Raw genomic sequence first — 27386 nt, 5'->3', positions numbered from 1 at the left:
TAATTTCAAGTCCTACGGCATCCATCCATTCCCGGGTTATGAATTAATTTAAAAAGGTTTTGTGGCATCTGTACTTGTTTCCCATTCCCAGGTCATAAACTAATTGAAAAAGAAACAAGTACATACATTTCTGGTACAATAAAGGAAGAATACACAGGAAAAGCTGCTTCTGATGCCTGTAATTAAAGTCTTTTATTTTCAGTTTATCTTGGTTTGTTCGAGCAAAATAATTAAAATTTATTATAAACAGTCTACCATTCAAATATTGAAGATTTTCCACTCCAGGACACCCTATCAGATTTATGAAAGAGGAAAATATGCAAGTTGAAATAATCTCTATCAAGGTAATTTTGAAAGAGTGAATTAATTAGCAAATTAGGTCACACAGAAGATAGGACAGCACACAGGCTTAGCCAAATTTGTGAGCATTGAAATTTAATGTAGATAAATTCAAGTTATTAACCATAGAAAGTATAAACTTTACATTTGAATATACAATGGGAGGTCTGAAATTTAAAAGTACACCTTATGAGAAGGACCTAGGAGTTGTAATTAACTCTTCACTATCTATTTCCAAACTTGCATCGTGTCAACGCAAAGTATAACTGCCCGTGAGAGAATTTAGTTTCTTTCTCTCTAATAAATAAACCGACTTTTTCAAATGTTTGTCTTTGTGATTTGTTAATTGTCTTTGCAACATCTATTCTAATGGGAAATGGTTAACGTTTTAATACGAATGGCATATCAGGATCTTCATTGTTGTCTAATGTTATCCGGGGAAGATGTACTACATTACCTTTCTTGGATACAACCTTCTTTCAACAGTAATTTGGGCGGTGGAAGACTAGATGGTGTTAACGGTTGTAGTTATTCTTCAGAACATTGTAAGTTGATGTTTTCATCTTCTGCACGATTACCACCAACTGTTTCAGCATAGTCTATTGATACGCATTTAACCAGTTTGCCATGTAACCGATCAACAATTTTCGCATTATTTCATTTGACTTCATCGTTTCTTGCTTGGATTGCCTGTGTACTCATTTCGTCTGTTGATATCGCTTCGTGATGAAATTCATCAATAAGATTTGGACATAAACGTCTTCTTTAATTGGAAACTAAAAGTGAGGAAAACATAAAAATTTATAATAATAATAATAATACATTTTATTTATATATTGCCTTTCCCATGCTCAAGGCGCTTATACACAAATGAGATGTGAGTGGACCATGTGCATGTTTGAATATGGTTGAGAGGAGGGCATAACTTGAAACAATCTCGTGTCAAAAGTCTTGTCTCGCGGGACTTGAAAAAATCCTCAAAAAGTCTTGTCTTGTTGCAGGATTTTATTATGTAATAGAGAGATCTGTTTTTTGGGATCAATGGCCTGTTTTCATTACAGTTTTTCTGAGGTTCTTATCTAATTTCAACAATTTGCCGGTGCTTTTCAAATATTTGTATCTGTTCAAGATATCTTAACAAAAATTAAACTTTCCCAACAAATTTTATGTAAGAACCAGTAACGGTGTACTGCATGATAATGTGCAGTGAATACACTTGACTTGAGCATTCCTAGTTTTCATCCTCTTTCTCTGTATGTTTAGCATTCGTTTGCTCAGAGGTTGATGCACTTGCTGCTTCCTGAGCAGCTCTTCTTTACTCCACCCTAGCGGCCTGCTGCTTTTCTTCTTTCGTCGGCATCTTTTCACGTTAAAACTGATTAAATTAGTTTTTGTGTTGCAATTACTTAGTACGTTTTCTTTAATTTTTCACTTAAGCTGGCACTTAAGTCTTCAATCTGCCTTAAGAATGATTAGCGAAGGTGGTAGGGAATGAGTATGGCGCCCATATGCATGCGCCGTATAGCCGCCCTGCTGCGCACTGCCGAGAGTTGATTCTACAACAAAATAAAATAAAATAAAATAAAAAGACTAATAAAAATCATCACCCTGAAAGCGAATAGTAGATGTCACATAGTATATGTGTACCAAATTTCAGGTCAATAGTTCAAACAGTTTGCGAGCTACAGGTGATTTAAAATCCTGGACAGATAAACGAACAGCCAAGGTAGCGTATTATATAGAAAGATAAGTGTACTGAATTTCAATGAAATTTGTGCACTCGGAGCCAAGTCATTTCATGTGGACAGAAAGACATGACAACAACAATAGGTGCTTTCACATATTATGCAAAAGCCCCCAGAACTCATAACAGTGCTAGTGAAAATCTACAGATGAGCTACTGGACTGCGGGGTATGAAATATAAGGACATATTGAAGGAAATGACTCCATTCAGTTTGAGCAGTCAAAGATTAAGATTTAGCATGACAGAAATGGTTAAAAGTATGAAGAGAATTTGTATGGCAGAATTTGCTGTTGCTTTAAAATGCATTTTTCAATAACAACATGTGGTTATAGAAGGAAATTGGCAAAGCATAAATTTTAAACAAATGTTGGAAAGTATTTATTCACAGTGGACCATAGGTAGATAGAATAAGGTACTAAGAGTATTATAAGTCAGTCGGTCATTATCCAACCTGCTATATTCTAACACAGGGTCACGGGAGTCTGCTGGAGCCAATCACAGCCAACACTGGGCGCAAGGCGGGAACAAACCCCGGGCAGGGCACCAGCCCACTGCAACCAAGAGTATTATGAATATGTTAAATGAATAAAGTTGAACTTAATGGCCTGTTCTAGACAAAATGCTTTAATGTTCTCTTAATCCATAATGGAGTATTTTAATATATCTAATTTCTCTCTTACTCACTTTTCCAAATGTTGCCTGTCTTTTAGAAATAGTGCTGATTGGTTTATATTATATTTTATTTGTACTCCTGGATTAAGCCAAGTTTCTTTTACTGCTGTATTTACATGATGCTCTATACAACTTTGTATTATTTAATTTGTTACTTCTAGCATTGAAACAAACAATTACTACTAGGCTTTTCCTACTGTTTTTTTCTGTGTTGACTGATTTTTCTGCTATTGTTACATTTTATCCATTCAGTTTTATTTGGCAGAATGAAAAGTGGATTTGAATCCTGGGCATGGTCTTGGTTTGTGTGGCGTTTGCACTTTTATCTGTGCATTGATCATTCTGCATTGGACTTAATACGGCCCAAGACTGGCTCAGGCCAGTGGCCACCATCTCACTGAATTGCATGCTGATTCTGGAAATATTTAATCAAGAACAGGTTTCTGTTCTTCTACATTTTTAATAATATTAATGATATCAAATTATTTAAATTTAAAATGTAACATTTTATCTGAGTTTTAAAAACCCAGCCTTTCCTACCCATTTGCCCATTCCCTTGTTTAAATAATGCTCAGCCACCTTGCACTTGCACCCACTCAGTGTATATGTGCTCTTCTAGGCACTAATGCAAACGTTTCTATAGTACCTATCTCATTATTCTCAAAAAGGTGTCTCAATTTATAATAAAATCATACACCTCTGTTCTACATCAAGTTTCCCAGTATGTTTAATCTTTCCAATTTTCTCCATGCTATCTGAACTAGTTTGTTTTGCTGGTAAAATTTTCAGGAAGAGCACCAAATCAGTTTCACCCATTTCTTTGAAATGGCAGAATTCCTTTATCTGTGTCATTTTTTGACATGTATTATGACATAAGAGTTCCCATACAAGGCATGTATGCCACAAGTACATACGACAGTTCAGCGTACAGCAGGGCCTCCCACTTGTTGTAAAATGCTGCATCATTCACACGAGCAACTTGAGTCTCCTGCTATAAAAATGTAATTCTGAGAAGGTTTAGAGATGGCTACTAAAAGAGGCACATCAAAACACACATCTCATAAATAGTATCCTGTCATGGGTAGGGTTTGGCAGCTATTGCCACATCTAATTTTCACTTCACTTAGCAAATCAGAAAAAGCTCAGCTGGCAAAGGAATACGAACGATAAAACACTAAATACATTGAAAATATATTGCTGCTTCTGTTCCTGTTGATTCATTCTGAGGGGAGCACTAGTGTATGAAAATAAAACAATATCAGGTGTCAACAAAATACAGTGGCTGTGGCAGTTTATTGGTGGAAGGTGTGTTTCCATTTCAGACACTAAATCCTTAAATATGAATTCACCCAGCAATTTTATATGACAACATACAGTGCCAATAGAAAGGATTCACATGCTTGGAAGTTTTCACATTTTATTATACAATATTGAATCATAGTGGATTTAATTGGATTTTTTGACACTGATTAACAGAAAAAAAAAATTTAATGTCAAACTGAAAACAGATCTCTGCCAAGTGGTCTGAATTAATTACAAATACAAAACACAAAATAATTCATGGCTTAAGTATTCACCGTCTTCAAGTCAGAATTTAGTAGATGCTACCTTAGTAACCATGACAGCCTTGAGTCTGTGAGCACAGGTCTCTCTAAGCTTTGCACATCTGGACACTGACATTACCCCTTATTCTTCTTTGTAAAACTGCTCAGGCTCTGTTAGGTTGCAAGGTCTTTGTCATGTCCAGCCACAAATTTTCAACTGCATTGCGATCTGTAATCTAACTCGGCTACTCCGGGACATTCACATTGTTGTTTTTAAGCCATTCTTGTGTAGATTTCACTTTATGGTTGGGGTCATTGTTTTGCTGGAGAACAAATCTTCTCCCAAGGTGCAGGTTTCCTGCAGACTACAACAGGTTCTCCTCCAGGATTTCGATCAGTTTTGCTGCATTCATTTTACCCTCATAAACCTGGTGCAAAGAAGCATCCCCACATTATGCTGCTGCAAGCACCAAGGTTCATGTTTTTGATAATGAGCAGTTTTCAAACATGGAGTTTAGTCTCAGGGACAAAAAGCTCAATTTTGTCTCATCAGACCATGGAATGTACTTCCAACTGACTTCAGAGTCTCCCATGTACCTTCTGCCAAATTATTTGTACTTTTTTTAACTGTGACTTTCTCTGTGGCACTTTCTCATAAAGCTGTGATTGGTGGAACACCTGGGAATCACTAGTTGTCTGCACAATCTCTCCAGTCTCATCCACTGTAGCTTACAACTGTTTCAGAGTTCTCATAGGTCTCTAGGTGGCCTCCGTGATTTTTCTTCTTGCATGATCAATCAGCTGTTGTTGATGACCTGCTTGAGGCAGATTTACAGCTCTGCCACACTCTGTCCATATCTTATTGGCTGATTTATCTGGACTCAAAGGGATATTCAGTGACTTTGATATTTGTTGTCTCCATTCTCTGACTTGTCTTTTCGTAGAGTTGTTTGTTGTGTTCTTTGGTCTTCATTTTGTCATACTGACTCAGCACAAGTTTTAGACTACTGTACGATCCCCCCAGACAGGTGACCTCCATTGAACTAGTTAAGTGACTTCTAAAACAAATTTTCTGAGTTAGTGATTATTTAGATGTGTCATAATAAAGGTGGTGAAAAGATAAGAGATTAGCTATTTTGTGTTTTGTATTCGTAACTAATTTAGACCACTTTCCAAAGATCTGTTTTCACATTGACTTTAAATTTTCGTTTTCTGATGATTAGTGTCAAAACACCCAAGTTAAATTTACCATTTTTCAATGTTGTATAAAACTAAAATGTGAAAACTTTCAAGGGGGTGAATGTTGTTATAGGCACTGCATACAAACATCATCTTTAGTTAGTTAACTCCTCTCATGGCAGAAGTGCACCTATCTACGAACACATTTTTTAATTAGTACTGTATAATGTTTGATGCTACAAGGTTAAAGGAATGGAAATTCATCTTAACAAAGAGGTATTGCCAACCTCTCTGGAGCAGAAAATGACTAACAGCTAATTTCTAAAAATTATGGAACATATTTGATCCAGTATAGGCCAGCATATTTGTGCAGCACTTTTGAGATGTCATTAATTCTGGCATATCCCAGTCATTCAGCAGGAGTTTGTTTGAGTCTTGTATGTAATACTGGTTGGTTATCTGCAACTCCTTGTAACCCTACCCAGAATAAGGTACACTCATTAAATGAATAGATGAAGAGATGGAAGTACAGGTATTCTGTACATGTGGGCATTGCTGCCTGTTACACATCTGCTGGTACCATCAGTTCAGCTGCAGAGTCATCAGATGGGAGCCTTCACAGATGTTTAGCCCTTTTAAACCCAGAACATCTTCAGGTGGTGGGGTAGCCATAGGAACATCTCCCTACTGCTCCTGGCAGCTAAGCATAATATTCTTTTCATTCCACCTTACATCCTTCCTTCTGAGCCGCAACCAGAAACTCCCTTGCTCTGCCTCCCCAGCTATCTCCTTAAGTGTCTTCTTCTGTCTGGACCCAGTGATTCTTAGTGCTTTCAAAAATTGATGGGTGAATTTTCCAACAAGTCCTCTGCAACCAACCTCTACCAGGTAGATAGATGCCTTCTATTCTGCTTTTGTGCATACCATGGACAGCCCAATGTACTTCTCCTTCTTCCTCTCAAAGGCGGCCTCCACACCTTCCTCCCATGGGATGGTGACATTGACCAGGACCACTGCCCTGGCAGAGGTGGACCACAGCTCAATATCTTGTCATAGGGAAGTTAGGGCAATCTCACATGGGAATTTTAGCTGTTGTTCCAAATCCACTGCCATGATCCACTTTCACCCAGGTGTCAGGATAAACCACTCCATCTTGTTAATGTTTAGAACACAGACTCCTTGCCTGAATATGTGTCTATTGTTGGGATGTCTCTGCCATTACACCATCGATACCATCCCGTTGGTTAAGGTTGCCTTGCTGTCTGAAAGAATGTGCTGCAAACTGGGGTTTTGGGCTTCACAGAGATGGCAGTTCTCCTCTGTGTCATGCCAGAAATATACATTTCTGGGACTTGGGAGGGTGTGGTTTGTAATTAATTGACTGAAATGATACTTAACTGCCTGAAATTCCTTAGATGTTGCAGCTTTGTGAGTCCTTCCTTGAGCATTTCTAGCACATTTCAATTTTAAACGGCCTTCTAAATTGAAGGGGCGTCCTCTCATTGCAGAATTCTGAATCTCACTAAATTAGTATTATTATGTTTTGTTTCTGTACAGGCTTTGCCATTGGAATGCCAATTTGTGAATTTGAGCTCATGAAAGACACTGAAGTGCAAGATTTCCGTCGCAATATCCTCACTGTATGCCGGGAGGCCATAGAGCAGCGTGAAGCAGGTGGTGCACACAGCCAGGCGCTATATGTATACCCCCCCAATGTGGAATCAACTCCAGAACTTCCCAAGCATATATACAATAAACTGGACAAAGGTAGGAGAAGTGGAGTTTTTGACCAATGGCTTTAATAAACATTATTCTTGACAAAACGTTTGAACCCAGTGTTTTCATACTTAGCTTATCAACTCATTGACACACCAGCCTGTTACTTTCTGTCTTTCTCATAGGACGACTCATTGTGACCATTTGGGTGATTGTGTCTCCCACAAATGACAAGCAGAAGTACACGCTGAAGATACCACACGACTGCTTGCCAGAGCAGGTGATTGCTGAAGCCATTAGGAAAAAGACAAGGAGCATGCATCTGTCTCCTGAACAGCTGAGGCTCTGTGTACAGGAGTACCAGGGCAAGTACATACTCAAAGTGTGTGGCTGTGATGAGTACCTGCTGGAGCGGCTGCCTCTCAGCCAGTATAAGGTGAGAGAAGATAAAGGGAGTCCCTGTGACTACAATGCTGCTAAAATGAGTCAGAAATAGTGCAAATAATTGTGTGAGGTGTTGTTTGAATGAAACTGGCGATGCCATCATAAACTAAATATAAAACAGTGTCAAGCAAACCATGACTTGGATGTCAGTACAGCATTTGGGTTTTCAGCTGTTTGTGCTATTCTTACACTTGTGACCAAAGGTCTGTTTTTGTAACGTTTAGATGCAAATAACATCTAGCAATGAGAAGGGAAGACTATCTTCCTTAAAAGTATGTTAAAAGCTAGCCCCATGATAAGATTCTGGCAATGTGCTGTACGTGGATTAGAACACATGACAATAATGACCTTATAAACCTGTAATGGCTGATAGCAACATTTGTCGCTTTTGGGTCATTTGATGTTTGATGTTGAATAATTGTTTGGAATAATTGTTCACTCAGGTCTGTCTTTCAAGTAAAAGATGCACATATACTGCTCAAAAAAATTAAAGGAACACTTTTTAATCAGAGTATAGCATCAACTCAATGAAACTTCTGGGATATTGATTTGGTCAGTTAAGTAGCACAGGGGGTTGTTAATCAGTTTAAGCTGCTTTGCTGTTAATGAAATTAACAACAGATGCACTAGAGGGGCAACAATGAGATGACCCCCAAAACAGGAATGGTTTAACAGGTGGAAGCCACTGACATTTTTCCCTCCTCATCTTTTCTGACTGTTTCTTCACTAGTTTTGCATTTCGCTATGGTCAGTGTAACTACTGGTAGCATGAGGCGAAACCTGGACCCTACAGAGGTTGCACAGGTAGTCCAACTTCTCCAGGATGGCACATCAATGTGTGTCATTGCCAGAAGGTTTGCAGTGTCTCCCAGCACTGTCTCAAGGGCATGGAGGAGATTCCAGGAGACAGGCAGTTAGTCTAGGAGAGCTGGATAGGACCATAGAAGGTCCTTAACCCATCAGCAGGACTGGTATCTGCTCCTTTGGACAAGGACAAACAGGATGAGCATTTCCAGAGCTCTACAAAATGACCTCCAGCAGGCCACTGGTGTGAATGTCTCTGACCAAACAATCAGAAACAGACTTCTTGAGGGTGGTCTGAGGGCCCAACGTCCTCTAGTGGGCCCTGTGCTCACAACCCAGCGCAGTGGAGCTCGATCGGCATTTACCATAGAATACCAGAATTGTCAGGTCCACCAATGGCACCCTGTGTTTTTCACAGATGAGAGCAGGTTCACCCTGAGCACATGTGACAGACGTTGAAGGGTCTGCAGAAGCCATGGAGAATGTTATACTGTCTGTAACATCATTCGGCATGACCAGTTTGGTGGTGGGTCAGTGATGGTCTGGGGAGGCATATCCATGGAGGGACACACAGACTTCTACAAGCTAGACAAAGACACCTTGACTGCCATTAGGTATCAGGATGAAATCCTTGGACCCATTGTCAGACCCTACGCTGGTGCAGTAGGTCCTGGTTTCCTCCTAATGCACGACAATGCCCGGCCTCATGTGGCAAGAGTATGCAGGCAGTACCTGGAGGATGAAGGAATTGAAACAATTGAATGGCCTTCACGATCCCCTGACTTAAACCCAATAGAACATCTGTGGGACATTATGTTTCGGTCCATTAGGCGCAGCCAGGTTGCTCCTCAGACTGTACAACAGCTCAGGGATGCCCTCATACAGATCTGGGAGGAAATGCCACAAGACACCATCCGTCGTCTCATTAGGAGCATGCCCCGACGTTGTCAAGCATGCATACAAGCTCGTGGGGGCCACACAAGATACTGAAAAGCATTTTGAGTAGCAGAAATTAAGTTTTTGAAAAAATGGACTAGCCTGCCACATCTTCATTTACTCTGATTTTAGGGTGTCTACACAATTGAGCCCTCTGTAGGCAGAAAACTTTTATTTCCATTAAAAGACTTGGCATCCTTTTGTTCCTAAAACATTGCCCTGTCGTTATTTGTATAGATATCCAACTTCATATTGAGATCTGATGTATCTAATGTGTTTCTTTAAAGTGTTCCTTTAATTTTTGTGAGCAGTGTATATCCTCCTATGTACTGCTTGAATGCTGTTGTGATTTACTTTAAATGGGGATTCAAAACCTTATAGAAACAGATCCCAAAACTTGCGTAAGCATGAAAGAAAACGCTTATTTAACAATAATCTAAGTAACAAAGAAAAAACAAAAACTCAGTAACACTAAAAAAGGTAATGTTAAAAAATGAAACTGAAACATGGAGATAATAAGAAAGATAAAATTTAACAAAGGTAATGGAACAATGAGAAACAAGATAGTATGAAACGATTATCAGTAAAGAAAACCAGAACCACAGAAATTAAAAACAAAAAGCTGAGACAAAATTCACACTTTTAATCAAAAAACAAAGGACAGAATTCTAATGCTTCTTAAATAACCAAGATGTGCATATATTGTAAACTTAATGGCAGAACTTGAATTTAGCCAAATTATAAGCAAAAAATCTGTTACTGTTAATTCAAAACCTTAGTGATAAAGAATTTCATTAAATTAAGCCATATTTAGACAGGATTAGTTTTACACCAGAAGGAAAGGTAAAGTAATTATTATTAAAGGACCTCTGTAATTTTAGTCATGTGTGAATCAATATGTCAGTAAAATTGTGTAATTTCTTGTAAAATTAGATTTCCCCTGTGATTTTAGAGTTTTTCACGGAGGAAAATGGAGGCATTTGAAGAAGTTGTTCATACCTTGTTCAACCCACAATGCACATTTCAAACCAATTTGTACCACATCAGTCAACTGAATGAGTCTGTAGACAAACGCTTCCAGCATCGCTAGGTAAACATATAACTTGAGTCTTCTAGATCTAGATAATCTTCAACAACAAGCTCAGTCATCTTGTTTTAATCAGTAAATAATGAATTCATTAATGATGTTTCACACCCAAATTTATTTTATGATTATATGTTTTTTTTTTTTGTTATTGGGAGGAACAATAGTTACATACAGTGGCTAAAATGTGGGCAGCTGTTCTTTGGTGATGACATTGTGTCACAATGCCTGTCTCTGTCATATTTCCAGACATATCTTATCCCATGCAAATCCAATGTAAAAATTACTGACATTTTGTGTAACAGCAACTTTACAGATATAGGTCCTGAAAAGTTATTTTGTCTAAATAAGGAATATCTGCTCCGTGAAAAGAAGGGGGCAGATGAGCAAAATGCTACAGCAAACTTTGTGAGACCGTAAATCTCCTAAGGTGACTAATGTGAGTTCTTAACTGCTGCAGCACCTGAGGAAAATAAGCCAGCTAGAAGGTCTGTATCCTTATTAAGTAAACAATATTAAAAAGTAAGACCAGGAAAGCAATTAAATGCAAATTAAAAAGGGAACATGTTGGGATCAGATGAGGAGTCAGCTCAAAGTCATGGCAACTCTTAAGGGACTGGTAGTGTATCTGTTGTTGTTTCAGTGTAGTCAGTTTTGTAAGCGTGCTGACGGATTAAATAAGTTTGAGAATGTAAGAATTTTTGTATGTTTTTTTGGCTGGTGGTTGACTATGAAAAGATGCTAACAGTGTGGACCGGGGATCCGTTTGGAAGCTTCTAAGACACTATGATATGCCTGGTAAAGTCAATAACATCATCAGGAATTCATTTGAAAGACTGGCATACAGAGTCATCCATGGTGGACAACTCAGTAAGACCTTCCAAGTGAGAACCAAGTGAGAGTAAGATAAGGCTGCATACTCATACCTCAAACTTGTGATCAAACTTTATTATGAAGTTAACAATAGCTCAAACACTAAATGTAATGCAGTGGACTCTTTGGAAGCAGCTCCATGATTTTTACTTTGCTGATGACCCGGCACCTCTATCACAGACACATCAGCAGATACAAGATAAGGACAATATCTTGGCAGCCACCTCTTCTCAAGCTGTCCTTTACATTAACAAAGAAAAGACAAAAGTCATCTACGCCAACACCACTAATGCCGAAATTATTAAGCTGAGAGGCACAACATTTGAAGAGTTGGACGCTTTTACCTACCTGGGTAGAGTCATCTACAAGCAAAGAAGTGCAGCCACTAATGTTATGTCTAGAAATGACAAAACTAAGGCAGCATTTCTGCAACTGATAAACACCTAGAGCTTCAAGGATCTGATGGTTTAGACTACTAACATAAAGTCAGTCCATGTTTATGGAGGTGAGACTAGGAGGATGACAGTTACAACTAGCAAGGAAGTTCAGACCTTCATGAACTCATGTTTCCGAATGATCCTCCAGATACACTAACCCAACACCATCAGCAACAATGACCCTTTGAAGAGAACAAACCAAATGCCTGCAGAAGCTGACATGTTAGAGAAGAAATAGGGATGGTCTGGGCACACCCTCTGAAAGACTCCCACTCAAATCACTAGACAGTCCCAGACTTGGAATCCCAAAGGCAAAAGGAAGACAGGAAGGCCAAGATACACATAGTGCTGGGACCTGGAGGCAGATACCACGAAGATTGGCTTCACTTGAAGCCAACTAAAAAGAAAGGTGCTGGACAGAAATGCCTGGCGGACATTTGTCAGCTTCCTATGCCACAGGAGGGGTAGAAGGCATAAGTAAGTGAGAGGCCTTGTCCTCTTATTAAGTTAACAAAATAAATAAAAAAATAAGAACAGGAAAACAATTACATGCAAATGTAAAAGGCAAAACCAAACAAGGGAAAAATGTTGCAATTAGTTAAGGAGTCAGCTCAAAACCATGGCATTTGTTTAGGGACTGCTTATGTTTGAATTACTGTTTCAGTGTAGTCAGTTTTGTTAGTGTGCTGAATGTGTGTATTGTCTGTGTGTATTTATGCATTTTTTTAATGCTGTTGTTGAACATAAAGGAACACTCCTGTCTAAACAAATTTGACTCTTTTAAGGATACTTTCATACTGCAGCTTAAAGTGACTCTATTCTGATTTTTGCCTAATATTTGATTTTTTTTGCCAGACTGTTCAAATTAATTTTGCAGTTGATCCAAATCTGGTATGATTGTGCACAGATATCAGTCCTGAATGTGCTTGGTGGGTACAAAATGATTCTCTTATAAATGTGATGTAATGGACAGATGATGGTTGATGCAATAGTTTTTAGTTGATGTGCAGGATGTCTGCAAATGTGTCAGCTAATGATAAAGGGAGGGAAACAGCAAATGAACATTTTTAGCTGTTGTTTTGAATGCAATTATTAATGCTTTATGTGTATGTAGAAACTGGTGGTCATGAGAGAGGAACCATGGCTGAAATGGTGAGCCACTGATGAGTTTAATGCAAGGCAGTCCTTTCCAACAAAGGTGTGACTCCATGATGTTTTGTGATGGTCACACTTCGCTAAAAAGATTAGTATTCCATATGTAGGAAAAAATGGGAATGACCTATAGTGTGAGCATTGTGTTACTTTGTTTTGAAAGTCATACACAAGGTTACTACTGCTTTTCAGTCAGCCTTTAGGCTCTTGTGGTTTAACAAGAGTGCCATTGCAGGAGATCACGTGCCCTTGTGTGCTCCATTGATGCTAGTTTAGCTCTCCAAGGATAAACACTTTTTTCCTCAACTTTAGCTGTATTTTCCTCACTCAAATAAAATTATTATATCATATTTCACTCAACTCTTACTGGCATATACATTAATGCCATCTGGCAATACATCCTACTCAGAAGTTGCAAGCCTGCAGAAAAAGAAACTAGTTCAAGGTGAGGCTTTGTACTGACTCAGAGTGTGACAGTGAGAATTTTATTGAAAAGGATCACGAGATGAAATGTAGTTCAAATTCAAGCAAATTCATAGCCAACCGTCATAACCAAAGTCAAGAAACATAAGCTAAAAATCTAAATCCTAAATACCATAAGCAAATTCATTAACCAGGGAAATGTTTTATAACAAGAACCCCGCACTAACAGTATTTCTATCCACACTTGGATACCAGGAGGTGTACTGAGCTGAACTTTACACTCTTGACCCCTAATGACATGCTCAGCATGAAACCGGATGTCACAAAAAAAAGTACACTAAAACAAAATGGCGTTGAAGAAAAACTATAAATATTTGTACTTTTTCAAATGGCCATAACATAAAAACTAATGTTATCCTCAGTGTTACAGACTTGTAAATAGAGGAATATATTGTGAAATAGGAACAAGAATTACCACAAAATATCAAACAAACTAACAAATCATAACACTTGTCTGATGAGGACACATCCAACTCCACAATGCATTCCATGTGCCCTGAATTGAATTACGTTTGTCACAAGAAAGATTGCAGCTTTACAACCTGATGTTAGAGAAGACCTTGCTATAATTCATCAGGATGTTAGTGAGGTTAAAGAAGAGAAAAAATGAGTTTTAAGTAACGTGGACCCTTAATAAATAAAATGACTTCTCACAGATGACAACATATAATCACTGGAGAGTAATTGATTTGAAACATTGAAACTACTGAAACAATATCTGTATTTTAGGTCTTAAAGAAAATGTTGAAGGCGATGATGCTATTCAGGTATTGGAAAGGCTGTGGCCTATAATCTATCCCGAACTTTGTGAATTTGCCCCAAAATGAACATTGCCACAAGATATAATCTTCAACTGAGAACTCTTCTTGTTGGAGGCCCCTGATTTTGAGATTTTTGAATTATGCTGTCAGGAATGGTGTTGTAGGCCACTAGCCTCTTTTATGATGGCCAAAGGATATACGTTTATCCCAATTTCAGTCCTGCTACTTGTCGTGCTTGAAAGTCATTTATTCTGGGAATAAAGCAAGACTATGGAATTGGTCTACACTCAAAGGTTTGACTATACATAATCGTTTTTTTGCTCATATTAGTTTTCTAAACTTCACTTCATAGTCTTTCTTTTTACTAACATGACCAACATTAAAATTCAGCTTTTGAATATCCAAGACTTCGGGTCAAACATCAAGAGAGTCCACTGTCCTAAATTACTTGTGGTGCAAGAAGATGTGACATTGTTATAGTAGACTAAGCTCTGAACTGACAATATGTGGAAACTTTGTAAATGGCACTACTTTGTTGTGTTAACAGCCTTAGAAATAAGGCATAGTGATTCTTTTTCATCGCATTTTTTAAGTAAAGTAAGTAAGTAAAGTCTTTCGAAGTGATTTTAGATTAGCATGGCTGGTTCTCCTGTACATCAGTTAAGCTTGCTCAAAAGAAAATTCTTCTTCTGTATATATTCACTCACCCCCCTTTCAATCCTCGTTCCTTCCTTATATCATCAATCGCATTCTCTATTTAAAAGAATTTGAACCTGTTGTGAGCATTGACACAAATGCATTCATCTGTAACATGATAAACTTTCTTCTCCTCATTCAACTAGGTCACTATGCAGATTTGTATTGGCACTGTGTAACTTGTTCCATTTGCTTCATTCCCCTGCTAAAATTTTCTCTTTTTATTTTTCCCACCATCATTCATATTCAAGGATTTTACAATATGTGTATTACATATTCTCTAATGGCTTCACTGTCTGATTCTACATTGGAACTAGACTCATTGACTGATGACAAAGTGTCCATGATCCAAATTTTCTTTCTGAAGCTTTCTCCTCATGCCCCTCATTGGCAGTCTAACAAATCCCTGCTTCATAACACTGGGCCAAAATTTCAGTTATATTAGATGACTTTTTGGAAATAAATTTCATCTCCATCAATGATTCTGTATATATCTGGGAGGCTGTAAAGGGTGCTATTCGCTTTAATCGTAGTGTTTGCTACAAACCAAGCACATACACACCAACTTAAAATAAATACACTTGAACAACGACTCTTGGCAGTGGAGGATTCATGCCACTGGTTTTGAAATTCGCTGTACTCTCACGCAATGCGATGTATCCAGTGCAAGCTTTAGTAAATTGCTGGCATTAAAATTGTACCATTGTGACAAATTTGGGTTTATTGCAGCTATTAAAAATAATTTGGGCTCTGACACTACCAATCCCCAACAGAAGGATAACTGCTTCTACGAGTTCTATTTGAGCTTTTTTCTTGAAATTTCTACAGTATATCATCTGCAGGATATTCTTTGTTTTTTGAAAATGTATCTCTTCCCAAATTGTTTACTGATGTTTCAGCCATGCTAGCTTCCCCAATTTTATTGACCGAGCTGAAAGAGGCCTTTGATATTGTGAATTAAAGGCATTCTACAGGACCTAATGGTTTACTCCCAGAGGTAATTCAAGCATTTTGGACACAACTATCTTTTCCTTATTTACACATGTTACACTTCTCCATTTCCATATCCAAACTGATCCCTTTTGCCCTAATTTTCCTGTTTTCAAAACAGGCAAGGACCCAAAAGATTGTTTCTGCTAATGACCCATTTCATTGATTATTTTGGTTGTAAAACTATTAGCTAAGCCTCTTACAAAATGATCACAGTCAGTTATTCATCAGTTAATCCACCCTGATAAGACAGGCTTCATTTGTTCTCTTCAGACTGCTTGCACGTTCTTAGAATATCCCTACCATTATATAGCCCGGCAGCTTTATTGGCTCTTGACAGTGGGGAGTTATGAGGTCAATGGGATATTTGTGAAGGCTTTATTAATTTGAATTAACCATTGTTTTCTTCACACATGTGCATTTCTCTTACAGATTCAAACACATCTTGCCCCTCTCAGGTTTTCAAAGGTGCCAGACAAAGATTCGCTCACTCTCCCCTTCTTTTTACTTTGTCCCTGGAGCCTTTGGCCTTTGTCCTTCATTTCCACAAACTATGTAATTATTGTAATTACTCTTTACAATTACCCTGATAAAATATCATTCTACACAGATTATATTTTATCCTGAATTAGATTTGATGCAGTGCCAGAAAGGACCTTAAATAATCTACAGGTGCAGTGATGAGGCTAATTAAATTACTTAGACCTACAGTATAATCTTACTAATATCAGCTACAATAAATCTCTTAATAACATTATGAAGTCAAAAAGAGGTAGGGGTTTGGTGTTAGGGTGTTTCTCTAACCTGAATAAGTAACAAAATAAAATACCACCAATAGACTGGTTGTACTGGCATTATATTTTAAATTGCGGCTGCAGTTCATTTTTTCACTAAAACTAACTTTTTTGAATTCTTTTTTATTTAATAAATTGAATCTGTAAAAGGTACATTTGGATTTGAAATGATATCGATCTTCAAAATTACCTGTGGGCAGTACTTTTCATTTGTGAAGTTTTTGTCAAAAGCATTTTAACTGCAACTTAATGCAGATATTTCCAATCACTGCTTGGTTGATTGTCATTCAATATTCCATGTTTGGAGCTTCAGATGGCAGAGCGTGAGCACAACTTTGTTGGTCCTGATTGGTCCATCCTGGTAGTGTTGGTAGTGTTGTTATGTTGGTTACATGGATATATTTTATATCCTTGCTAATTTTTATAGCTGATGTTTTAATTACTACTGCTTGATTATATTTTACCAGTTCAGGGTCCATATGTCACCATGTGAACCAGTCAACTTTTTATTAGCAAAGGCCTAGACAAAGGAACTTAATGAAAATGACAAAAAGTACCAAAGAAAGAGAATTAACAAATGCAGAGCAATCAACTGAAACAAAACAGAAAACAGAAAATAAATAATCTCATTTTTATATAAAATAAAAAGATGCTTTTTGGGAGAAAATAGGTAGAATATTTGTCAGGAAAAATACTGACATAGTGTTCAGGAAACAATTATGATAGTCTTGCCCTTTGAAAATATGAAGGAGCAATAAGGACATTTAAAATCAAATGAGATAAGTTAAAATTAAAGGAGGAAAAACAAAATAATCTAATATTTGGGAACACTCAAAGGCTTTGATCGTTCTCAGTTTTCAAAGCTCCCCATTTTACTCTTGGTTTGGAAAGTTTTACCATATTTATTCTCAGAAGAAAATTTCTAAATTGCGTTTGTCTAGATTATGGGAAGTTTAACATTTGCTAATAAAGATATCAGTCTAGTGCCAAATATTTATTTGTATTTTTCTTGTCAGAAGATTGTCAAAGCTTTCTTGGATTATGCACTGAGAAGGCTGCTTTCCCTTCACCATAGTTGCCATAGCTGCCCTGAAGTGCTCTGTATTAAGCAGCACCAAAATAAGTGCAATAAAATAGTTGACAAAACTATAGTTTTGGGTAAATGTAAAATATTTTATCATTTACTCACACTAGAGATATAGCTTTATACTTACAATAAACTGTAAGCCACATTTAGAGTTTGTTTTTTTTAATGGGAATTAATCACTTGCTCATAATACATAGAACAATAACTTCTTCCTCATCAAAATACTTCTTCCTTAATTAAACTGAAGCCAAAAATAAGACCTTTTTTGCAAAATGTGAAATGCATTATTTGCTTACTCATGCTGGAAAAATAGATTAATAATTTATAAAAAGAACTTAATTGCTTGAACAAAACAGGTTTAACTTATTTGACAAAAATGCCAAAAAAGATAGTTTGTGTATAAGCAGAATTAGATACCAACTAAATCTTTGTGTTTGCATCAAATTAGTGGCAGGAAACATTGAAATGTAAGGTTCTGACTTCTGTACGAGTAACGTAAGTAGATGAAATTATTTATTCTTCTGTATTAGACAGTTTCATTTTCTGATTGTTATTGGGAGAAGATAATAATTATTTGTGTTTAACAATAATTACCTGCCTTCATTCAAACAAGTGCAATATGTCATGACTTTCATTTATTTAAGGTTTGATGTACTTATTTTGGTTCACTTTTTATGGCACTAAATGCCATATCAGCTCACATAGTAGACACTCCAGTTATACTTATCCCATTTTATTGTTAGAAATAACAGACACTTCATCTTAAGGGCATGGCACTGTTGATTCAAATTAGAGTAATACACACACAATGCACACATTGCAATTAAAATGTTTGAGTTTGACTCAATCGTTTTGAATCTAGCTTTATATCCTGATTCTCTAAATTTTAAGTTTGTATATTTTTAAGTGACCAGCCTCACTTTAATCTAAATAATTTGCCTTGTTATACGTGATTCTGCTCTGGAGACAGCATCCAGACTAACCGTTATATTAAGAATGAGTGTTTTTTATGCATTAAGAGATCAGACTGTAACTAATAAAATAACAATTCACATGTGACATGATTTTAGCAAGACACAAGATGACAATACATTTTCCTGACAAAAGCAATAAGAAGCAAAATAAAATTGTGCATTATTTTATTTCATCCAATAGAAATGTCTGAATGTTCTTCTTTAGAAACATGCATGTTAGAAAATGGAAAATTTGATTACTCTGATGTGGTCCTCACTTTTATTTTTTTTATTGCTTTTATTTGTTTGATTTTCATATAAGTGTCATTACTTGCCAGGAAAAGAGCGTTTCAGATTTGTGTGTTACTTTCTTATCTTTATTGCCACCTTCTGGAATACTACAATGTTTTATTTGATTTACATAAGAACTGCATTTATAATTATGTTGAATCTAATTGTTTTCTTGTGTGCTTTTTAAATTGTCTGATAATAATGTGTGCCATTAAAGCTGATGCATTAAATGAAATTTGCACAATAGGGGCCCTGCAATGTTACATTTTTTACAGAGAAGAAAATAGAATGCCTGAAGCCAGGCACAGAAAATAGAATAATAAGCATCTGAGGATTAACACACAAACAAAGTAACTTCGAAACCATTTTCAAATTAAAATCACCACGAGTACAGGAACTAGTAGGAAGGGATGTCCTTGGGACATTCATGACTGTTCCTTTATAGTCTCCATTTGGCCACTATGGTCTTGGATAAAAAACCTTTTTCATTTACAAGCACACAATCTCTCTTTCTCTCTCTTTATACTATATATGTCCTTGTATAAACTGCAAAGTTGATTCACTCACTCCCTCATCAACAAAAACATAATTTTTTTTTTGTTCTTTATTTCGGCTTATACAATTTCTCGTATTAGGAATTTGTTAGTGTTCGCATACCCCTTGGGGTCAGAGTGCTGGGTCAGCCATTGTACAGCGCCCCTGGAGCAATTGAAGATTAAGGGCCTTGCTCACGGACCCAGCAGAGTAGGATCTCTTTTGGCAGTGACAGGGATTCGAACCAGCAACATGTATACAGTAGTTAAAAAGCTTAAATATGGCAGGATGGTACTGTACATCTAGGGTTAACTAAACAACCAAAAGAAAAACTAAAATCGCGATAATGCCATGATGTATTTGCTTGAAATTTGGTGGCATTATAAACAAAAGAAAATTAGCCAACACGTGTTTCTTCTTTTATTTCTCCGTATTTGTCAATAATAATGTTGTAGCAAGGGGATTATTCCAACACACCTCGTTCTATTCTCGGCACAGAGTTATGGGGCTTGTTGTGTATGTTATGCAAATGGAGGCCGCTAGCAGTGGAGTTAACAACAGGGTGGAAGAAATGAAGAAGGCAAAGTGTTCTGCACAGGATAAAGAGAAAGAATCAGAGCTTGATGGGCTCATCCATTTCATATAAAGACAACAACATGCTACAATCTCAAGTGCCCCTGCTTCTTGTTTTATTTTTTGTTCTTTATTTTGCCTTATATAATTTCTTGTATTAGGAATTTGTTAGTTTTCGCTTACCCCTTGGTCAGAGCGCAGGGTCAGCCATCGTACAGCGCCCCTGGAGCAATTGAAGGTTAAGGGCCTTGTTCAAGGGCCCAGCAAAGTAGGATCTGTTGGAAACCGGCAACCATTTCGGGATACCAGTGCAGATCCTTAGCCTCAGAGCCACCACTCCACCCTTGTTGTTAACCCTTGTTGTAGAAAAAGACTCGTTCCCTCTTAGGAGAAAACACTCAGAGTTTCTGGATGAGAATCAGACTTTATTGAGATTACCTCACTCTTTTTATTTTTCTCATTATTATCTGACTCCTACACTTGTGTTTGTGCTTAGTCACCAATATTTTCTGATGCCTAATAAACATTGATAAGTTTGTAATGGATTTAACTGCCCCATTATGGGCCACCATTACCTTGACCTGCGAGGCAAGTCAAGTCACCTGGCCAAAAGAAATGTCAGGCCATTCTTAACCTCTCTTTTGTAAATATTGGTGTCTTCCCAGATTACTTCAGAGAACAGGTATGGGCATTAGCCTTTAACTCTTAAGCTGCATGAGGTTATCGATTACCCTCTTTACATACTGAAGCTACCTATTGTAATATATGATAATTCAATTAAGACTTTCACTACTCAGAGTTTTAATTTCTATACTTCACAATATCACATGCTAAAACAAACACTCTGATACCTGATCAAGGGGGACCGCTAAACTAAATTGCCATGTAAAATTTGTAAAGCATTGTGAAGGGGAAAAAGACATTGATACTACAGATTGCCTTCTGTACTTTATAGTTTCACTTCAGACACTGCACGGGATGATATGAGATGGGAATTGTGAAGTGGAAGGAGGAAGGTTCGACTAAGTTCAAGTAAGACGTGTTTTGCAATAAAGCTCGAATCGGTTTGCCAAAGAGGGAGAAATACAGAAGTGGTTTCCTTGCCTCCAACACAAGTGGTTTAAATGCTAATGCAATTTAGTTAATACATGACCAAAAGGGAGAGAGATGGACAGCTGTACATATTCTGTACTTCATGAGATTTTTTCTTTTTACCTGTTGTTTTCTATATATTCTTTACTTTTTTCCTGTTTGAACCATACTCCTTCATAAAAAGATCTTCCCTCGTTGACTTTTCAGACTTCCACTTCTTCTTTTCTCTATCAACAACAATGTCACTACATTACAGTTATTAGGAGAAAAACAGTTTTTAAAGTGAGGTGGTACACATCCACAATCATTTAAGAAGTCTTCTAATCATAGTACTGGCTGTTATTTTGTTTCACTTCAATGACTACAGAAAACAGTCCCAAAATGAAAATGTTCCATTCATTGCACCACCTAAATGAACAGCCTCTAAACAACATTGTTGTTTGTATAAAGTTAAAGTTCAACATGATTCAGTGTTACAACTTTATGGTCTGGCTATGGCTAGGGCAGAAAAAAAAAAACAAAAAAATAAATAAAATGAAGCTTGAACATACAGCTGACTAAAAACACGAAAAGTAATGCTTGAGTGAATGACATAAATGAAATATCTGACAGACACACAGATAGATAGATAGATAGATAGATAGATAGATAGATAGATAGATAGATAGATAGATAGATAGATAGATAGATAGATAGATAGATAGATAGATAGTACTTTATTTGTCTCCATGTGAAACCTGGCTTTTTACAGAAGCTGTTTAAATAAATAAATAGATAAATAAAACAGTCCCACTCCCAGTGAATCATTATGCAAACATATTGCTGTTGGTATAACGCAGCTCCCGAATTATTTCTTAACATACTTCTGATGAATAATTTGTTGGGTCAAAGTCCTCGGTGTTATTGTGTCAGAGAGAGGATGTGCAGCATTATTCATAATGGCACTCAGTTTTGTTTTAATTCTCTCCTCCTCTACTACCTCCAGGGACTCCAGAGTTAACCAGCTTAGGCATTCTTCAGAGTTTTCTATGATCTTGTTGTACACATGGGTCAGGTCTTCATGTAATGCCAGCAGGTGTTTTAGCCAGAAATTTGTTATGCCAACACTCCCTGGGGCCTTCCAGTTGCTTGATTTCTGGTCGCTGATGTGGTTTCTTCTGTGGTTGTTTCCAGTCACTGTTGTTCAGGTATTTGTTGGTTTTCATTCTCTATATGCTTTATCCACTCATTTTCATTATGATGTTGTTTCTTTTACCAGATATTGGCCAAGAAATATTCGACTGCATCTTTCTCTGGATTTTTGCAGATTTTAATGTTCTTCCTCCTAATTTTCAGTAAAACTTTTTTGGGGTTTCTTTGTACCTTTTGTGGAAGAACGTTTGTCTCTTTTCACATTGTCTTATTCTCTGTGATTTAGCTTGCAGCTGTTGTTTAAGCTTTTCGATAATAGTTGGTATGACACTCTTGTTTTTGATGTTGTGTTTTCTCATGAGGGTTCCTCTTTTCCTCTCCTTCATTGTTTCCTTTATTCATTTTGGAGAGCGCTGAAATTTCTCCTTGTATCTTTTGGATTCCTTTTTCAATTTGTTTTTTCCATTGTGGTTGATTTTCTTTCTTATGTCCCTTCTTACTAGTTTTTATGCCCAAGCTGTCATTGACTGCAGAGGCAGCAGTATAAAATAATGAATTCACTTTAGTAAGGGATAGTTTATGTAAGGTTCTTGATATTCATGATTGTTCAGTTTGCTGTTTGTAATACTGATTTTGAATGGCTATCGTGTTTCATTTTCGGTATTCATTGTCTTTCATCAATATTAGTTACTATTACAATCTCCCACTTTCTCAAGATGTTTTATACCATTTCCTGTACTTCTTTGTTAATATTAAGCTTGATATTTGGATGGTGTGGTTCTTTTTTTCCTTCATCATTCTTCTCATTTGCCTCAGCATTTACCACAAAAACATTGTTTTTATTGTGGTTCGAATTTCTGGTGCCTAGCTTTTGAAACACTATCTTTTTATCTGTTGAATTTCAGTTTCTGTCAGTCTCTTTTCATGATGTCCCATCTGGTGTTTGCAAGACTATTGGCAGTCATATTAGGTCTTGTGTGTGTCTGTGGTGACCAATCTTGTTGGGTTTGTTATAGCTTTGAAATATGCTTCCATCACACCTTTGTAGTCTTCCTTTGACCATTTAACTCCGGTTGGCTTTTGACAGTTTTCAGGTAGTGCATTTTCAGGAGGTTTGTGAGTGTCATCTGCAACGAGGTAATCTTCATTTGCTTGTTAGGTACAATTTGTTCTAGTAGTAGACTTTTTGACCTCAACCTGGTTCCCTACTGAAGGATGCAGCCCTTGTTTACCTGTGCGACGACGCAGTATGATAATTTTTCTGCCATTTTTATAGGGTGTCAGAGTCTCTTTAGCTGCTGTCATAACTAAAAATGTTATGACCACGTTTCCCACATTTGCCACTTGAAGGAAAGGCTGAACTTCTGCGGACCTTATTCTTACTGATTAACCATTTCAAGTCAAAAAGAATACAGTTTCCTCTAAAAATGGTGTTTTGCAGAACCATCAACAAAGGCCAGGGCCCACCAGTAGGAAACAGCAAGAATTGCTCAATGTTTTAGTTGTGTGTAATTGTATGTAGCGTATTCAAGGAGCTCCAGTGAAATGAAAAAAAAAATTACTGAGTTAGTTACATAGTTATCCAATTAACTAAAGGCTCTATAACTGAGGTCCATTGTATCTAGAAATTTTCTGTGTACATCTGGCTAACACAGCTAGTAAATTTAAACAGTATATAAAAAAATAGTGTACTGTCAATACAATGACTTTTATGTAATACATAAAAGAGTGGTGTGTTTGATCCTCCTTTGGTTATCACAGAATGTTACTTTCTAATCATTTGCATAACACTTGGGAACATTAGTGGAGGACATGTAGTCATCATTTAGTTATCATATAAGGGTACATTCAAGATACCAAGGGAATTCTTCAGGAACATTTGCATTTTGTTCTTTTTTGATAATAATATCAACACTCTGTGTTCAGAACACTAAGCTAACATTTAAAATCACTCCTGTTTGGGCCACTTTCACTTTTGACAAAAATGCTAAATCTAAAGTAGCACATTTAAAAATATAAGTGCCAGGCCTCTTTTGGTTTTGATGAGAGGTAGCATTCAAAACATTGCACGTTGGAAACCTTGCATATGATCTTCATTTCTCTAAACCTTGCATATGATCTTCATTTCTCTAAACCTTGCATTTAGATATATTTTGTGTAAAGAAGATACCGAAAGCACCCCACATACGTCAATTTGATTTGATTCAATCACTGCATGTAATCACAACAGCAGACATTGAAGCCATACAGTTGCAACAACTGCACCTTGTTTGGTTTTGTAACATAAACATCTGCACTTAAAATAAAAGCTGCTTACATTTTGTTCCTTGACAGGAAGATTTGGCAGCCAAGCAGCGAAGCCTAACAGTGAGTTAACTACCTCACTAGATGAAAGACAACCTCAGGACATAATTAGAAGGCCCCTGGGAACATCACAATATGATGTGTCTACAACCAGAGGTGGCTGTTTTGCTTGGTGCTCCTCCCTCTATTATTTCTGTTAACTCATTTTCAATTTGATACCAAGGATGCTATAGTGCAACATTCCTATTGCCATTTGGGATATTCTAGGGACATCCTGAGGATGTTGTTCATGTAAGTGGGGAGGTTACTGTCATATTGCAAGCAATAATTCAATGAAGTTCTGGAAAATTTTTATTTTAATGGCAGCAAACTACATTAGTCCCTTTGTGCTGAACATGTTTCAACTATAGATAAAAACAGGATGTGTGTCTGTAAATCAATGTTGTAAACTACAAATCGCTACTATGGTACTTTTAAATATAGAGTTCCACTCAAGTCTATTTTGAGCATTCTTCTTAGCTGTCGGGTAAGAAATTACTAACAAGTAAGTACATTTTTTGAAGCATTTGTGTATTGACTGTACTGTTGAATTGGATGAGGTAGCTAACAGTGATGAAGCTGTGATAGTGGCAAGTGATCCTCTGCCTCCTTCCACAAACACTTTTAAAAATAAAGGATTCAAAGTGGCTCTTAAGAGCAAAGCCGTGGGAGCACCATTTTTATATACAGTATGAAGGTTCCAAATAGAATCATTAATTTAGATTCATAACACATTCCATAAATAATCGTGAATAACAGATTTTTGTGAAATACAAATGGGATCCCGAGATCATGCTGCATACTATAACAGGCTAAGTTCAGGTGTTCCGGCAAGGTAGCCTCCTATACACTCAAGATCTCCATTTTGTCCTCATATTAGGAACATTTTCAATTCCCAAAGTATCAGTTTCATATGCATAAAATGATTCAATAAATGGAGTGGTTCTACAGAGAACCACAGATCCCAGTAAAGAGCCATTTTAGGTCTATTATTTTTAAATGTAGTCATAAATGTTTACCCCATTGGCATTTCTGCAATTCACTTCGGGCTGTGCAATGCAGTGACTGTCCATCCATCTATCCATCCATCCATCCATTGTCTAACCCGCTGAATCTGAATACAGGGTCACGGGGGTCTGCTGGAGCCAATCCCAGCCAACACAGGGCATAAGGCAGGAACCAATCCTGGGCAGGGTGCTAACCCACCGCAGGACACACACAAACACACCCACCCACCAAGCCCAATTTAGAATCGCCAGTCCACCTAACCTGCATGTCTTTGGATTGTGGGAGGAAACCGGAGTGCCCAGAGGAAACCCACGCAGACACGGGGAGGACATGCAAACTCCACGCAGGGAGGACCCGGGAAGCGAACCCGGGTCTCCTAACTGCGAGGCAGCAGCACTACCGTGCTGCCCCTAGTGACTGTCCATAGTAGTAATAATGTGTTCTTAACCTTTATAAACAAAGTGCTGTCTACTGTTAGGTTTCTATGTCTCTGTGCCTTTTCAATGTGTGCCAAATTGTGTTATACCTCCATACTTTTGTATTTATATTTTTAGATTTTAGGGAGCTATGGCTTGACCTTGCAAATTCGTTATATAGGCAGTGTGTCTGAAAGTGACAGAATTCAGTTATTAGGCTTAACTGCTGAATCGAGTAAAAGCATGTTAATCTCTTACAATGCAAATTACATTTTCCATAGATTTACATGAACTGTGGCAACAGTGGGATTAAGCTGTCCTTGTAATGGTGTGTTAAACTGCCAGGCTGCATGTTAATTGGAGGGTCTAGGCTTTTAATGCTGAGTTGCAGAAAATCTTGTAAGCTTTATTTCCTAAATGAACATGATGTTTCTCCATTTTTTGTTTTTATTTTTAATTTTTTATCTGTGGTAAACACTTTGTGGTTTTTAATCCTAATTAAGCAGGAATATTCAAGTATGTAATTTTTGGTTTGGCTTTGGTGTGGACTAGAGTGGCAGGGATAATTTTTGGTTTATTTGGTTTATTTATTAAACTGTTAAAAAATATTCTTGGTTATTCTCCTCACTGATGCCAATATTTTTTCCTCTTTGTGCCAGAGGCATGCATTTCTATAAGCATGCTGTGTTTGGTTCATTGGTATTTGTTTACAGTAAAACTGTGTTTAGTAGGGAACATTTACTCAGTGAACAGATCAGGTTCAACTCCTGAAAATGCACTTTGGAAAGGTAATCCTCTTTAAGGTTCCATCAAAATGCTGGCAAAATAGAAATAACAGAAAACAATCATGAAACAAATAATAATTTTATGCTTAGCTTGTATTGAATAATTATTCAGAGTACAATCTAAGTTACTCTTTGCTGGGAAAACCCAGTTTAAATTCAACGCGATGGATGCACCTGTAGTGGTCAGGATGCTCAATCATGCTTTCTCTCTCTGTCTGTCTGTTAGATGAGGTGTTCTTAATACTCTGCCCATTGTCTTCTCTGGGTGTTGTTGAATCATAAAGAAGTTTGGAGGGTGAAAGGTTAGGGAGCGCTGCGAGTAGGTCAGTGGTTTTAGTGCTGCAGTGTGTCTGGTGGTTGTAGGGTTTCCAACCTCCAGGGTGTGGTAACACTTTTTATAACTTGAAGACAATTTGGCTTTGGTAGAATAAATCAATCAGTAAGTTTAAGTAGAAGTCTGTTGTCTTTTGCTAGAAATCTCTGGAAACAAACAACTTATCAACATTTCTTCTGGCAGATCCCAA

At 37.2% G+C, this 27386-nt stretch overlaps 1 protein-coding gene across 2 annotated transcripts in view; it reads left to right on the top strand.

Moving 5' to 3' along the window:
• The window catches only part of LOC120525111 (phosphatidylinositol 4,5-bisphosphate 3-kinase catalytic subunit alpha isoform-like), a 104498-nt gene that overhangs the window by 24275 nt on the left and 52837 nt on the right, over window positions 1-27386 (top strand). For both annotated transcript variants that reach the window (XM_039747130.1, XM_039747131.1), the window contains exons 4-5: window positions 7037-7246; window positions 7381-7631. In XM_039747130.1, the coding sequence (XP_039603064.1) occupies window positions 7037-7246; window positions 7381-7631 (461 nt within the window). The remainder of the gene's footprint in view (window positions 1-7036; window positions 7247-7380; window positions 7632-27386) is intronic.

The sequence above is a fragment of the Polypterus senegalus genome, chromosome 3, assembly GCF_016835505.1.
Source record: "Polypterus senegalus isolate Bchr_013 chromosome 3, ASM1683550v1, whole genome shotgun sequence".
Lineage (NCBI taxonomy): Eukaryota > Metazoa > Chordata > Cladistia > Polypteriformes > Polypteridae > Polypterus > Polypterus senegalus.
The sequence above is the reverse complement of the archived record's forward strand: the minus strand, read 5'-3'. Positions and strand labels throughout refer to the sequence as shown.